The following is a 13,961-nucleotide window of genomic DNA, read 5'->3' as shown; positions in this document are numbered from 1 at the left end:
TGCAGACAAGTTCAACTGGATGTGTCACATAAAGCAATTGAGAGGAAGATCTAATGTTTTCCCCATTCCTTGAGCACCACAGGAAACAAACACAGAATGCAGCCTGCCACTTCAATCACTACCAGATGTCAAAATCAATGAGGATACAAGACTACACAAGTCATATACTTTGATTACCCCAGCTGCCAGCCTCATACATATGCCATGAATGGGATGTACAGCTAGATTATCATCACAGTTCTTATTTCTGCAAACACTGAAATAAACCTGAGGCTGTTGCTCCAGTGGTAGCTAATTACTACCACTGCTCTGGACCTATAAGCCTGCACACTCTCTCTCTCACACCATTTTTCATAGTTGGCTGCAGAAACTTTTTATTAGGGCTTAGCTATAGCCATTAATGGTGAATAAAGAGGTTTGGGGCTGGTAGATTCATAGCTCTTTTGACTGTTACAGCATGGTTACAATGGTGTATTTAAAGATAGGATTGCCCACATCTGAGAGGTACACTCAATTGCATTAAACCCTTTCTGCAACTAGACAGGTACACTGCTACACATAAGTCAAGATGGACACAAGAAATGAAACAAGTTACATCTGCCATAGATTTATTAGGAAAGATTAGTTACATTCCTTATAAAGTTGTGCCTAAAGGAACTCCTAGGTCTCCAGGTTTGGCTTTTAACATGGAGTAGAGGCTCTATATCTTCAGCAAAAAGCCACAACTTTAAATGTGCAAACAGTGCTTTGAATGCTTTCTGCAAAGCCCCCTCAACCATACAACCCTGTATTTTCACTTTTATGTATGTTAAGGATCCAGCATCTCTCCCAGTTTTAGATTTCCCTCAGAATTTACATTTCAGGGGAACAGAATATCTAGATGCAAGTTTCAGTTTACAATTCCTTTCTCCTCACTACAGCAATAACCCTATATCAAGTCACTGTTAGGCTCAAGCTTCACACACCAGCACCAATTGTTCAACACCCAGGGACAGAGTAGCAATCAGAGGATGTTTCCCTGCGTTGTTTGCCTCGAATAACCAGCATTTCAGACACAAACCAATCTTGAAGCTTGGGGCATACAGAGTGAGAGGATATGCTTTTATTTTCAATTGGCAACATAAACAATTAGGCCACTAGGTTGCCACTGTGAAGGAGACACACTCCACTATGTCAAGGCCTGATTCTTCAGAGTGCTGAAGCACCCAACCGATGATTGCCATTAACAATCAATCAACTTTATAAAGAGATTTCATGCATTGGCACTCTTCTTTCCAGGGCAAAGACAAAAAGATATAAAAGCTATTTCACCACTCTCTCCAGTGCCCCAAGAATCTGTTCTCTTCAAAGTCAGTCCATTAACTCAGTGTATTGATAATGAAGCCTTTGGAAGCATCCTGGTGTTACTGTTAGGAAATGAAGTGGGTTTCCGGCATGATCTGATCAATTTTGTGGTCAGCTGGGTTTGCTGATGCTTCATAGTTGCAGATGGTCACTTCATGTCGATAAGCCTGAATCAAGGCAAACATATTTGGTCCCATTAAAGCTCAGTTTACTCCACCAAAAAAAAAAAAAAAATCTGACCACTTCTTCCCATTTCACTTCTGTCCAAAGTAGTCTCTCCCACCCTTCCCAAGATCTGCCTAAACTGAATTTGGTGCCAGCCATTGAGGCCCAGGCACCTGTTCCCAGCTCAAGGAATGCTTTACATTACAAATCATGCCTTGATTGATGCCGAACCTATGCTATGTCTATGTTTTAAATCTGTAGTTGCAAGACTGCAGCTTCTTCTGCATGTACCTAGTTCTTAACAGAATCATGCCTGTGACAAAAATATATGCTTTAAATAAATCCAACAGCAATGCCAGCACCTCCCAGTTCTTAACAGGTAGCTTCCCAGAATCACAGCAGTTCATGTTGGATACAGGGAAGGAAACTAACCAAGCATTATTTGGGTTCTGATTCAGTTCAGCAAATTAACTCAGTTACTGATCAGTAAAAAAAGCTCTCCATAGCTCTTTCCAAGTTTCTTATAAATAACCACACCCAGACAGACCCAACTGTACAAGCTGCAATTCAAGACGACTTCTGCATTTGTGATGCGTTTTGCTCATTTTGTCCCCGCTCTCACTCACCTCTGTCCACTCTCCCCTCAGGCCTATATAAAAGATCTTTGTTGTCTCAGCTCCAAAATTCTTGGAAATGTGGATGGAAAGATGGTAAACGTTTGAGAAACGAGCAATTCTGGAAGAAAAAAACAAAAAACAGACTGAGTTCGGAGTTCAGCACGTAACCAGTCACCCAGGAAATAAATCCTAATTTCTGGAGCAGTTTCTGCACTGAAGAGGATGAAGATGTTATTTGAAAAGGAAAACCTATTGAGGTGTGGAGACTAAGCACTGCCATGTAGGAGACCTGGTGTCTTAGCCATTCACTCCTTGGATCAACAAGAACTGGGAGGGAGGGTGAAGGAAGCACCTGGTGTGTCTGACATGCAACTCCTCTGGTACATTGGAGAACAGTAAAAGGTGCCTTCTTCAGCCCTCCTTGGTGTAAGAGGTGGAGGAGACAAGGCATTGAGAATTCAGTCTGGGGAGCCTCCAGGATGCAAGACCCAAGATCTTCCCTCCCCAGGGAAAAGGTCTTCAACACCATTTAGGGACAGGTAGAGTTCTCACTCCAACACAAGTGTTGGGAAGAGCCAGAAAAGGCATTTCTAACCATTGAATAGCATATGAGTAGACTCTGATAAAAGGAACACAAACTCATTGGCTCCAGGAGGAATGAACTCCAGTGCATCCCTAACAGATGCACCACAGAGAAGGGAAGAGCCTGTCTCATACTTTGTGGGATACTCCAGTTCTCCTGTTAGATCTCGATTCAGACTGAACATCTGATCTGGTTCTCTGGCTGTGTCATCAAATGACATGTGAGGAATGTTCTTGAACCTGGGAGTGGAGAAAAACAACAGTGGTTAAAATGCATCTTAGCTAATTGATTTATCTCCCTTCTCCTCCCACCACTGGGTTATTAAACTGACTGTGTCCTGTGGACTACACACACACACACCTGGATCAGCCAAGTAAACAGCACTTGCATCATACCAGGAATTGTTTACTACTTGTAGTGTGTTGACAAGAGCAAGGAACAGAGCTGTAGATATAAGACATGTTCCACCCACAGCACTTCCAGTACATGTCCTGCTCTACTCAGCACTGATGAGGCCTCAGCTGGAACACTGTGTGCAATTTTGGGTGCCACACTTTAGAAAAGATGTGGACAATTTGAGAGAATCTAGAGCAGCACAACAAAAATGATAAAAGGTTTAGAAAACCTGATCTATGAGGAAAGGTTAAAAAAACTGGACATGTTTAGTCTTGAGAAAAGAAGACTGACGGCAGAACCTGATAACATATTTGTAGACTGTTAAGGGCTGCTATAAAGAAGACAATTGTTCTCTATGTCCACTGAGGGCAGGACAAGAAGAAATGAGTTTAATCTGCAACCAGGGAGATTTAGGTTAGATATTAGGAAAAACTTCCTAACTATAGGGGTAGTCAAGTTCTGGAACAGGTTTCCGAAGGAGGCTGTGGAATCCCCATCACTGGAGATTTTTAAGAACATGTTGGATAAACATCTGTCAGGGTTGGTCTAGGTCTATTTGGTCCTGCCCCAGCACAGATGGCTGGGCTTGATGACTTCCCAGTCCCTTCCAGCCCTTCGTTGCTATAAATTCTATAGAGAGAGGGGTTAGATTCCAGTGCATTAGAGATAGAGCAAAGATGAGGGGGAAAAGCTCCCTTAGTGGAAAGCCAAGTGATGATTAGGGCCCTGAATAAGTCACAATTTCACAGAAATTGTAAAATTAGCCCAATACCATAATTTTTCTAACAACATTCCTGCTTTTGCCTCTGAGCTTTTAGAAAAACCACCATATCAGGCTGCTCCTGAGGCAGTAGGCTGGCAACAATTGCCTGGCCCAGGGCAGGCCCCAGCTCATCCTGAGCTCAGCTCCAGTCCAGACCACTGCTGCTGCTTCCAGTCCTGCCAGCCAGTTGGGAGGTGGTGTGGCACTGACAACCTGCGGCAATTAGAAGCCCTGGCCTGCCTCATGGTGGTCCACTGCAGGCCTTCAGGGGACACCGCAGCACCAGTTGGCAAACAGCTGAGACTAGGATATTCTGTTTGGAGCACAAACAGGTCTGCCCCAGCAGGGGGATAAGCTAGACACCCCGCTACACACACACACACTCTCTCTCGCTCTCTCTCCCCCCGCCCCAAGTGGTGGATCCTGGTCTCAACTCCTTGCCAGCTAGCACTGCAGTATCTCCCCCGGGGTCTACCAGAGCCCCTAATCCCAGCGTCCTGTCAGTGCCACACCACTTCCCCAGCCAGGGCAGGAAGCAGCAGCAGTGGCCCAGGTCTCAGCGGAGCACAGTGTGATGTACAGAGCCCTGCAAATCTGCAGATATCTGCTTTATATCCACAGACCATGTTTGTGGGTTGGATGCGGATACAAATTTTGTATCCATGCAGGGCTCTAGCGATCTAGGCCCCAATCCCGGACCCAGACCAGGCTAGAACAGAGGGATGGTGCCTAGTGATGAGACATCCCCTTCCCCCATGTCCCACACTCCTACCTCCTGAAATAGGACCAGCATGCCATTGGAAAAATGGCAATAGTTTGTGGAGGAACTCAGCAGCCATGCACATCCCGTGAAATTCAAACCCCTGCCTGAGATGCTGCCACAAATTAACCCCCCCACCACCACCACAATTTTCACAGGGCCTTAATCATGCTTATCACCAGATAATTACATTAATATTAATTTAGTATAGGAGCTTCTACTCAGCAATATGAAAGGGCAGCCTAGCCTGAAGCAGATATTCCTGGTTTCTGCTTTGGACTGACACCAATGCCTGCTCTGGCTTTAGTGTCCTTTTCACCTGTAAAATGGGGATAGGAATACTGAGGTCACTGGGCAACGAGAACTTTGCAGTGGGAAAGGAAAAGCTGAAGTATTTAATTTTTTTTAAAAAGCAGCGAGGTGAAAAAATACAATCCCTTAGTATGAGTCACTCTAGGGTTCAGTCTCAGACTATCTTTGACGAGATGGTAAAAACACTGCTTAGGGATTTCAAAACCCTGCTCTAAAACAGCTGTGCAAAGAGATACTCTATACAATATCTGCCCAACATGAGCTTTCCTGGTGGCCAGGCCCAGTTCCACTTACAGTCTCATCTCTGACGGGTGTGTATCATCATCCTCTCCCATCACAATTATCCCTTTTAGCTTCACGTTGCCTGTAAACCTGCCATGAAACACAGAATCAGTGACTTCACCTCCACTATCTTCCAGTTAGTCTTGATTATGCATCACAAATTCAGTAAGTCTCAGCCAAGAAGAGCTGCCATCACCCAAACTTGTTTTCTAGTTTATTTCCCGAGAGCATACAAGGAAGACTATTGTGAGCAAAGAACCCAGCCACAAATAAAACTAAGTGCATCAGGTGCTAACAGTGCATGAAGTGGTGCCAAGCAGGTACTTACGGGATATTAAACAGAAGTTCTACTTCATCATCATCACTTTCGACAAACTAAAAGATACAAAACTGGATTAAAAATAATCCTTTAGAAGCAGATAATGAAGATATTCTGTAATGCCATATATTACGCTTCCCATGCACTTCCTTCTGCATCAGTTCATATCTGCATTCCACTGGAAGCTTTGTGCTAACACATTTACTGTAGAACCATGTTAATATGCACTACTTGATTTTGGGAACTATGAATGAACAATACAGACAATGCATTATCCAATGAACTTTGTTTACACTGAAAATTATAGTTCAGTTGTATTTTATACAGATACTCTGCCTACTAGTAAGTGTTTAATGTATTCAGTAGGAAGAGATTTAATTCAATAACCCACTGAAGCATCCACTAGAAAGTCTCTGTTGAGGCGAGAGACACAAAGCCTTTTTTTGTTATGGCTAATGTCATGCTACGCTAGGAGCACTCTGTTGGCATAGGGATGCCAGTATGCCATACCAGCAAGTGCTCCTAGTGTGAATTCAGCTGTACCAGTAAAGCTGCACTTTGTACCAGTACAATAAAACCACCTCTACAAGCAAAACAAGCTATACCAGTATAACTGTCTATTCGTACTAAGGGCTTCTGCCAGCACAGCTATATTGGTCAGAGATCACACTCCTGTCTGACAAGCCTGTGCCAGCAGAAGTCTATAGCACAGATATGACCTTAGGCCATGTCTACACTAGGCACACATGGACAGTATTGCTGTACCTCTATAGCCAAGTGCTCTTGGTGTGGATGCAGCTTATAAAGGCAGAACTGCCCTTTTACTGGTATACATTATTCCGGCCTTTCCAAGTGCAATACACTATACCAGTAAAAAAAGAAAAAGAAAAATCACCACCACCACACTTTCATATCCACAGTGGGGCTGTGCTAGTATAATTATTTTGGTAAAGTCACCCCCCGCCCCACAAATACAATTATGCTGGTATATAAATAGAATGAATGACATCTAGTCAAACAGATCTCCACACCAAACTACAGGTCAAATTATACCATGCGACTGTACTGAACATGGGGCTCTACAGAGCAGAGACAGGCCATTGGCTGTGGCTAACAAAGACAGATTGGAGGCTGCCCACCACAGATGGTGGAGGAAGCCATTACACATGTCACAGAGTGTCAAAATCACAAATGCGAAAGGAAGGGAGCTGACAGAGCAGGGCATGTTAGAAATCACCAGCAAAGAAACAAGGCTCAGGGGGTTGGGACTGGAACATTCAATGCCAAACAAGCATTGAATCAGGTACCTGAGGGAGGAAAGAAAAAGCAAAGAAAACCAAGGAAGAACTGGTATGGTGAATGTGCTGGCACCATCTGGGAAGCAGCAACCAGAATCAATAGAGGAACTGAACTCCTGAAGAGTCAGTGTCCCAGGTGGAACTAAGCTCTTGGGGAGGTCCACAAGCACGGAGCGTGGCCCTTCATTGCTGGTGCTTCAGGGCCAGGACATTGGAGACAGCCTGGAATTTCTCAGCCCACCCTGCCCACTTTCCCCCATGGTGTAACCCACACTGCCGGCTGAGCCCTAGGTGCCCAGACCCCCACCAGAGAGAGCACCAGGAGCAGCCGCAGAGCTCAGCCCGCACAGGGGCTGGAGGCAGGCAGGGATTGGACGGAGGGTGGCAGCGACAAGGGTGGGGTGGGGGAGGTGATCGCTAAACTCCCCCACATCCCCAAGGGATTCTCTCTCAGCCCTGTGTTCTTAAGACTGGGTGGCAGGGGCCCAGAGCTGGGCTCCCCCGCAAGCAGTCACACCCGTTGCTATCCAGGACATGGGAGACCTTAGGGACTCTCTAAACTAGAGGGACACCCAGCTTCACTGGTACTGCTGGTACCTATCGTCCCCCCCACTGCCTATACCTGGAGCCACAGTCCCCCACCCCTTCCTAGGGGACCCAGGTTTCTGTTTTTTGACTGGAACGCCTGATCAAAAAGGGATCCTGGTGGCTCTGGTCAGCAACGCTAGCCAGGCCATTAAAAGTCCAGACAGCGGCACTGCAGGGCAGACAGGCTCCCAGAAGCAGCTGGTATGTCCCTGCAGCCCCTAGATGTGCAGGGGTGGCCACAGGGGCTCCACATGCTGCCCCCGCCCTGAGTGCCGGCTCCGCAGCTTCCATTGGCTGGAAACCACAGCTAATAGGAGCTGCGCGGGCAGCACACTAGGAGCCAGAGGACCATGTCGGCAGCTTCCCAGGAGCCACCTGAGGTAAGCGCCGCCTGGAGCCTGCACCCCTCACCCCAATCCCCTACCTCAGTCCTGAGCCCCTTCCTGCACCCAAACTCCCACGCCCTCACCCCAACCCCAGTCCTGAGCCCTTTCCCGCACCCAAACTTCCTTCCAAAGCCCACACCCCTCAGCCCAGAGCCCCCCCTACACCCCAACTCCTACCTCAGTCCTGAGCCCCCTGCCACACCCAAACTTCCTTCCAAAGCCCACACCCCTCAGCCCAGAGCCCCAACCCCAGTCCTGAGCCCCCTCCCACATCCAAACTTCCTTCCAAAGCCCACACCCCTCAGCCCAGAGCCCCCCCTACACCCCAACTCCCTATCTCAGTCCTGAGCCCCCTCCCACATCCAAACTTCCTTCCAGAGCCCACATCCCTCAGCCCAGAGCCCCCCCTACACCCCAACTCCCTATCTCAGTCCTGAGCCCCCTCCCACATCCAAACTTCCTTCCAGAGCCCACATCCCTCAGCCCAGAGCCCCCCCACACCCCAACTCCCTATCTCAGTCCTGAGCCCCCTCCCACACCCAAACTCCCTCCCAGAGCCCGCACCCCTCAGCCCAGAGCCCCTACCTCAGTCCTGAGCCCCCTCTCACACCCAAACTCCCTCCCAGAGCCCACCCCCTCACCCCTGGCCCCACCACAGCCCGAGCCCCGACACCCACCCGCGCCTTGTGCACACGAGCTAGGGAGCGAGGGGGGAGCGCGCGGGGCCTGAAGGGGCGGGGCCGGGGTGTCCGGGCCCCGCTCGCACACAAGTCGGGACCCCCCGGCCGGTACCTGGCTGCGGTCCCCCCGCTCCTCCCAGGCGCGGAAGACGCGCGCCCCGCTGCCCTCCCGCCGCTCGTTGAGGCACTGGAGCCGCTCGCGGTCGATGCGCAGGTAGAGGCCCCAGGCCAGGCCGCGGCGCTCGGGGGGCTCCTCGCGCTCGGCCCCGCAGCAGCCGCCCCCGCCGTGCCCGTGTCCGTGCGCCATGGCCCAGCCGCTGGCGCGCGGGAGGAGGAGGAAACCCGCGCGGGGACGCGTGCGACGTCAGAGCGCCCCCGCCTCCTCACGTGACGGGGAGGGAGGCTCGGCCGCGGCTGCTCCTCCGTCACGTGATGCGCCGTGCCCCCCTCCACCCGCCGCCGTTGGTCCAGCCGTGTCACGTGGTATTGGGACGGGCTACTGCCGGGGGGGGGAGGGGCGCCGCGCAGGTGACCAGATGTCCCGGTTTTGGGGCTTTTTCCTATGTAGGCTCCTGTCCCCCCCCCCGTCCCGATTTCTCACACTTGCCGTCCCCCTAGGGGCAGCAGGGGTCAGGGGTCAGCGGAGCTGGGTGGGGGCAGCAGGGGCTATGGGGTCAGTGGGGGGGGGAGCTGAGGGGGGCAGCAGGGGCTATGGGGTCAGTGGGGGGGGGAGCTGAGGGGGGCAGCAGGTGCTATGGGGTCAGGGGGCGGGGGGGAGCTGAGGGGGACAGCAGGGGCTATGGGGTCAGTGGGGAGGGAAGCGGGGGGGAGCTGGGGGGGGGGCAGCAGGGGCTATGGGGTCAGTGGGGAGGGAAGCGGGGGGACAGCTTGGGGGGACAGCAGAGGCTATGGGGTCAGTGGGGAGGGAAGCGGGGGGGAAGCTGGGGGGGGCAGCAGGGGCTATGGGGTCAGTGGGGAGGGAAGCAGGGGGGAGCTTGGGGGGACAGCAGGGGCTATGGGGTCAGTGGGGGGGAGCTGGGGGGGCAGCAGGGGCTATGGGGTCAGTGGGGAGGGAAGCGGGTGGGAAGCTGGGTGGGGGGTAGCAGGTGCTATGGGGTCAGTGGGGAGGGAAGCGGGGGGGAGCTGGGTGGGGGGCAGCAGGGGCTATGGGGTCAGTGGGGAGGGAAGCGGGGGGGGAGCTGGGTGGGGGGCAGCAGGGGCTATGGGGTCAGAGGGGAGGGAAGCGGGGGGGAGCTGGGGGGGCAGCAGGTGCTATGGGGTCAGTGGGGAGGGAAACTGGGGGGGCAGCAGGTGCTATGGAGTCAGCGGGGGGGAGCTGAGTGGGGGGAAGCGGGTAGTGGGGGAGGTAGCAGGTGCTATGGGGTCAGTGGGGAGGGAAACGGGGGGGAAGCTGGGGGGGAGGTAGCAGGTGCTATGGGGTCAGTGGGGGGGGAGCTGGGTGGGGGAGGAGGTAGCAGGTGCTCAGGGGTTGGACTCAGCAGACAGGAGAGCAATAGCTGCCCATAAGTCGGGGGGGTGGGGGTGGGGGAGGGAACAGCAAATGCGCAGGGGTCAGCAGGAAGGGGGTGGGGCAGGGGCAGGCAGGTACTAAAAGTTCAGCAAAGGGGCAAGGGCAAGAAGCTGGCTTTCTGCAGTGGGGTGGGAGGGACAGGCGAGCGCCAGGTACTCTCAGCGTTTAAACCCTGATACAGGTGTATCCCATGCACTGTTACTGCAGCTATTCGTGTTGTCATGGGGCCTGCACTTTACTACTCCTACTAAGCTCTTTCTGTCCCTGCTAGAAGGTGGCAGTGAGTTCTTCAGCATGTGGGGAAGGAACTGAATTGGTGACAGGAACTAGAGTGGCCTTCTTCCTATTTTCTACTGGCTCAGATTCCGTGGCTGTAAACGGAGGCTAACACCATTTCTGTCAGGCTAGATCAGTTACGGGACTAATAATCATCCCCACTGGTACAAGCTTCCTCGCTGAGAAGCTTAATTCAGTAGTTAGTAGAGGCTGGCCTGGGAGATGCTGTACAGAGTGGTGCTCTGGTCCCTTTAGCTCTGAATAGCAAAACACCTGTAGGTTAAGGACAGACAGATTAGTTGTGTAACCTGTAACATTTACAGTTACACTTGCTAGGGGAAAAGGAAAAGGGTTACTGCTCCAGCTACTACAGCTGATACCCTGCTCAAGGGCTAAGGGCAGAACACAGTTTTCTGTACAATTTTGCAACTACACTAATGGATCGGATTCTGCACCCAAGTAATATGTTAGCAACTCCACAGGGTTAGAAATAACCAGGGGCAGAATCCAACTCACTGTGGAGGTTCACATGTTCTGTAGTTACCAACCTAGGCAGGAGTCCAGATGGGATAACGGATGAGCCTGTTGTTAGTCTGTTGTGTGGCAGTTTCTCACATTGCCAACTTAGCAAACCAATTTCTAACGTTGTAAACCTAACTCCATAGGTTTTAAATGGCAGAGTGAAACACTAGCTGGAACTGTTGTTCGGTAGGACAGCAGTGCTGCTTCTTGCCAGTTGATTCCTAGTCACCATTGACAGGGACAGCTTTTTAATCAATTTTTTATTTTGTTCGATTGACTTCAGAACCTTTTTGTGCTGCTCGGAGAGCATGCTACATCTGGGAGAACAGTGCTTGCGTCACACCTTTGTTCCCAGCTCTGTCTGCACATTAAGCATCCCTGATACTGACAGGAATATGCAGAGCTCTGGAAATGGTGTTTTTGTCCACTGGTTGCTGCAAAGCAAGAAGAGGAATCGCATGCAGGGGACTAAATTGGTCCCTGGTGGAAATACGTACTTCAGTAGCGTTATATTAAAGAGGGATTTGGCCCAAGTTATCCAGACCAGAGCTGTAAACTGTTGGATTTTTAAAGGGACACACTTGCGACCACCCCAACTCAAACTAACTTCTTTCTCAAGTGGAAAATATTGGGTGAGCCTGGAATGTGATTTGAGAGGGGAATGAGAACAGAGACCAGTTCCTGCTGACAGTTACACCTGTGTAGCCTTACTGACTTCAGGGAGAACAGATCTTTGCACAAGAATAGATTTTGGTCCCTTCTGCTTTTTCACATCTGGTATAAGCAGAATCTCATTCACTTTCCTCCTCTAAACTCTGAGCACTTTAAGGACAAAAATAAGCAAGGTCTGCTTGATTTACACATGCAGGAAGCCCTCCTTTCATTCCACATCAGCCTTAAACAAACACTAGGCCTGCTGTAACAAGGGTGTCACTACAGCAGCCTTGGTTGGACTGTTCTTTTGAAAGATCCTTAATGGTCCTTTTAAGCTGCTGATTTTCAGTGAAGTCTTTTTGTTCAGGGAGGCAGAGAACACACAACAGGGAATAGCTCTGTTTTGTCACCTCTTAGTCATTCAAAAGCTGAAAGGCTTTAGCTTAAGTTTGTTTAATGTTTGTACAGTGATTTTTGAAGAGCTAACATAGCACAGAAGTGCTAAATATTATGACTGGGCAACCATCTAAAGATCTGTCACTTCTGGCTGTGACCTTTTTCTTACAGAAAGCATAAAACAAACAAATGCAAACTGTAGGGGGCTGGTGCACACAGAATTCATGCTTAAAAAAAAAGCTCATGTCAGAGCTGCTGATCACATGTTCTAGAATAGATAATACTTAGTCCTGCCATAAGTGCAGGGGACCGGACTAGATGACCTCTCAAGGTCCCTTCCAGTCCTGTGATTCTATTTCATGATTCTAATTGTGGAAGAGCTTGGTGACAGAATGGCCTGATGTGGTGAATCATGGGAGATTAACTACACAAACTGGGTATCAGCCCACAAATAATGTTTGGGTTCAATGTGAAAACAGGAATACATTCTCCTCAGCCAGTGCAACGCGGGGAGGCAGCTTTCAGGGCAAGACAGCCTCAAATACAATGCCACCCAATGTAATTTCCCCACTCCTACTTCCTCTACTTCAATGGATTTTTACACCTGAGTGGTTTTCTTTTACATAATAAAAGCTGGCTGCCTCCCAGACTGCAGTCAGAGTGAGATGCGATGTGTGGTGTAGAGGCCATCGCTTGGGGAAAACACCGGCAGGGCTTGGCTTTGCACTGTGCCAGGGGAGAGCTGAGGATAGAAGCACAAGGTGGAAAGAGGTGAGCAGGATGGGGAATGCTGCAGTGTTCATCCTCATACAGACGGGCACTCCACTACCTCGGAGGCCTAAGAGAAGGGCAGCGTAGCATCCCTCATGCTATTCAGAAGTATCTGAAGAATTGAGTGATGTGAGAGTAGAATAAACTTGTTAATTTTACATAAATATGTATGTAGCTAAATATGTAATTCATACTTAGGCCCCTCATAACCTTAATCTGACCCTGTGCATACCCCTAGGAGTCCGTGCACCCCTGGTTGAGACCCACTGAACTAGATATCAGCCACTTTCAGCTATAAAGACATTCAGCTGCTTCATATGTTCAGTGCCCTCCACCCCTGGTTTAAAGCGAAACTGCAGTACTTTGGTATATTAGGTTGTTCAATCTGTAACAGCCCTACAGAATGGTTACTGTGAACTGCAGTGTAAAGGCCTGTGACAGATATAACAATATCCTGGATAAATCTTATTGAATCAACTTTAATATATTTTAGGTCCATTGCATGAAAAATGCATTTGTTTGTGTGATTGTCATTGTACCTAACTTCTTCAGGAGAAAGAGGAATATGAATGTAAGTCCTCTGGTTATCAGAGGTTTGAAGCTTTGCCCCAGGGAGGGAATCTATTGTCTGGCTGATTACCCACCCCAGTCTCTTCAAAGGTTCACACTGGGTTCTCTGAGACCAGCAGACAAAGGATTTTGGGATAAATAACCTGAGTTTAAAGCCAGATCTAGACTAAAAAGCTAGGTTGACCCAACTACACTGCTCAGGGGTATGAAAAATCCACACCCCTGATCACTGTTTAGACAACACAACGTCCCGTGGAAGACTTAATCCATCTCTCCAAGAGGTGCAGCTGCCACCTCTTGGGAAGATGGATTAATTACAGTGACAGGAGACTCCCTCCCATCACTGTAGTGGCTATGCTGAGGCACTACAGTGGTTTGTGTTGCTTTAGCTTGAAGTGTAGACAAGCCCTAATACTCAGGGCCTTCTTTCCAATCCAGCAAAGGGACAGCCTCTCTAGTCTCTGGAAGGCCCATAGTCTGATGAAAGGATTTTTGCCTACTGAAGCCCCATAAAATTGGGTTCCCCTTCTGAACAATGCATGCAGTTAGCTTAAAATTGCAGGAAATCCCACTTAGGGGTTTGGAGGAATGCTCCAGCCAGAGCCCCTGTTGGAATTGGACGGGGGGGGGGGGGGCGCGAATCTCTTGTACACTAATTAGCATGTGTGTAGGTTCTTTTATTGGTTTTAATGTTTTCTCTGTAGTGCTTTTACCTTAATAAAACAGGCTTGCTTAGCAAGAGCTGGGT

The 13,961-nt window shown here is 49.6% G+C and overlaps 1 protein-coding gene across 1 annotated transcript; it reads right to left on the bottom strand.

Annotated features, from left to right (window-relative positions):
* Positions 1 to 591: 591 nt before the first annotated feature.
* Positions 592 to 8,819, bottom strand: PITHD1 (PITH domain containing 1). The gene is made up of 6 exons (XM_050932209.1): positions 8,606 to 8,819; positions 5,551 to 5,597; positions 5,235 to 5,312; positions 2,844 to 2,948; positions 2,136 to 2,244; positions 592 to 1,511 (listed from the first exon to the last, which is right to left on the bottom strand). The coding sequence occupies exons 1-6, from the start codon at positions 8,798 to 8,800 to the stop codon at positions 1,410 to 1,412; spliced, it is 636 nt and encodes a 211-aa protein (XP_050788166.1). The 5' UTR covers positions 8,801 to 8,819; the 3' UTR covers positions 592 to 1,409.
* Positions 8,820 to 13,961: the final 5,142 nt, after the last annotated feature.

The sequence above is a fragment of the Gopherus flavomarginatus genome, chromosome 22 (assembly GCF_025201925.1).
Source record: "Gopherus flavomarginatus isolate rGopFla2 chromosome 22, rGopFla2.mat.asm, whole genome shotgun sequence".
NCBI classification, from domain to species: domain Eukaryota; kingdom Metazoa; phylum Chordata; order Testudines; family Testudinidae; genus Gopherus; species Gopherus flavomarginatus.
Note: the sequence above shows the minus strand (reverse complement) of the source record. Positions and strands in the feature narration are given on the sequence as shown.

Coding starts and splice junctions, on each gene's coding strand:
- PITHD1 (XM_050932209.1), bottom strand. CDS start 8,800: ATGGCGCACGGACACGGGCACGGCGGGGGCGGCTGCTGCGGGGCCGAG. Junction 2,245..2,843: donor GAACTGGAGTATCCCACAAA/GTATGAGACAGG, acceptor TTTTTCTTCCAG/AATTGCTCGTTTCTCAAACG. Junction 1,512..2,135: donor TGAGGGGAGAGTGGACAGAG/GTGAGTGAGAGC, acceptor GCCTTGATTCAG/GCTTATCGACATGAAGTGAC.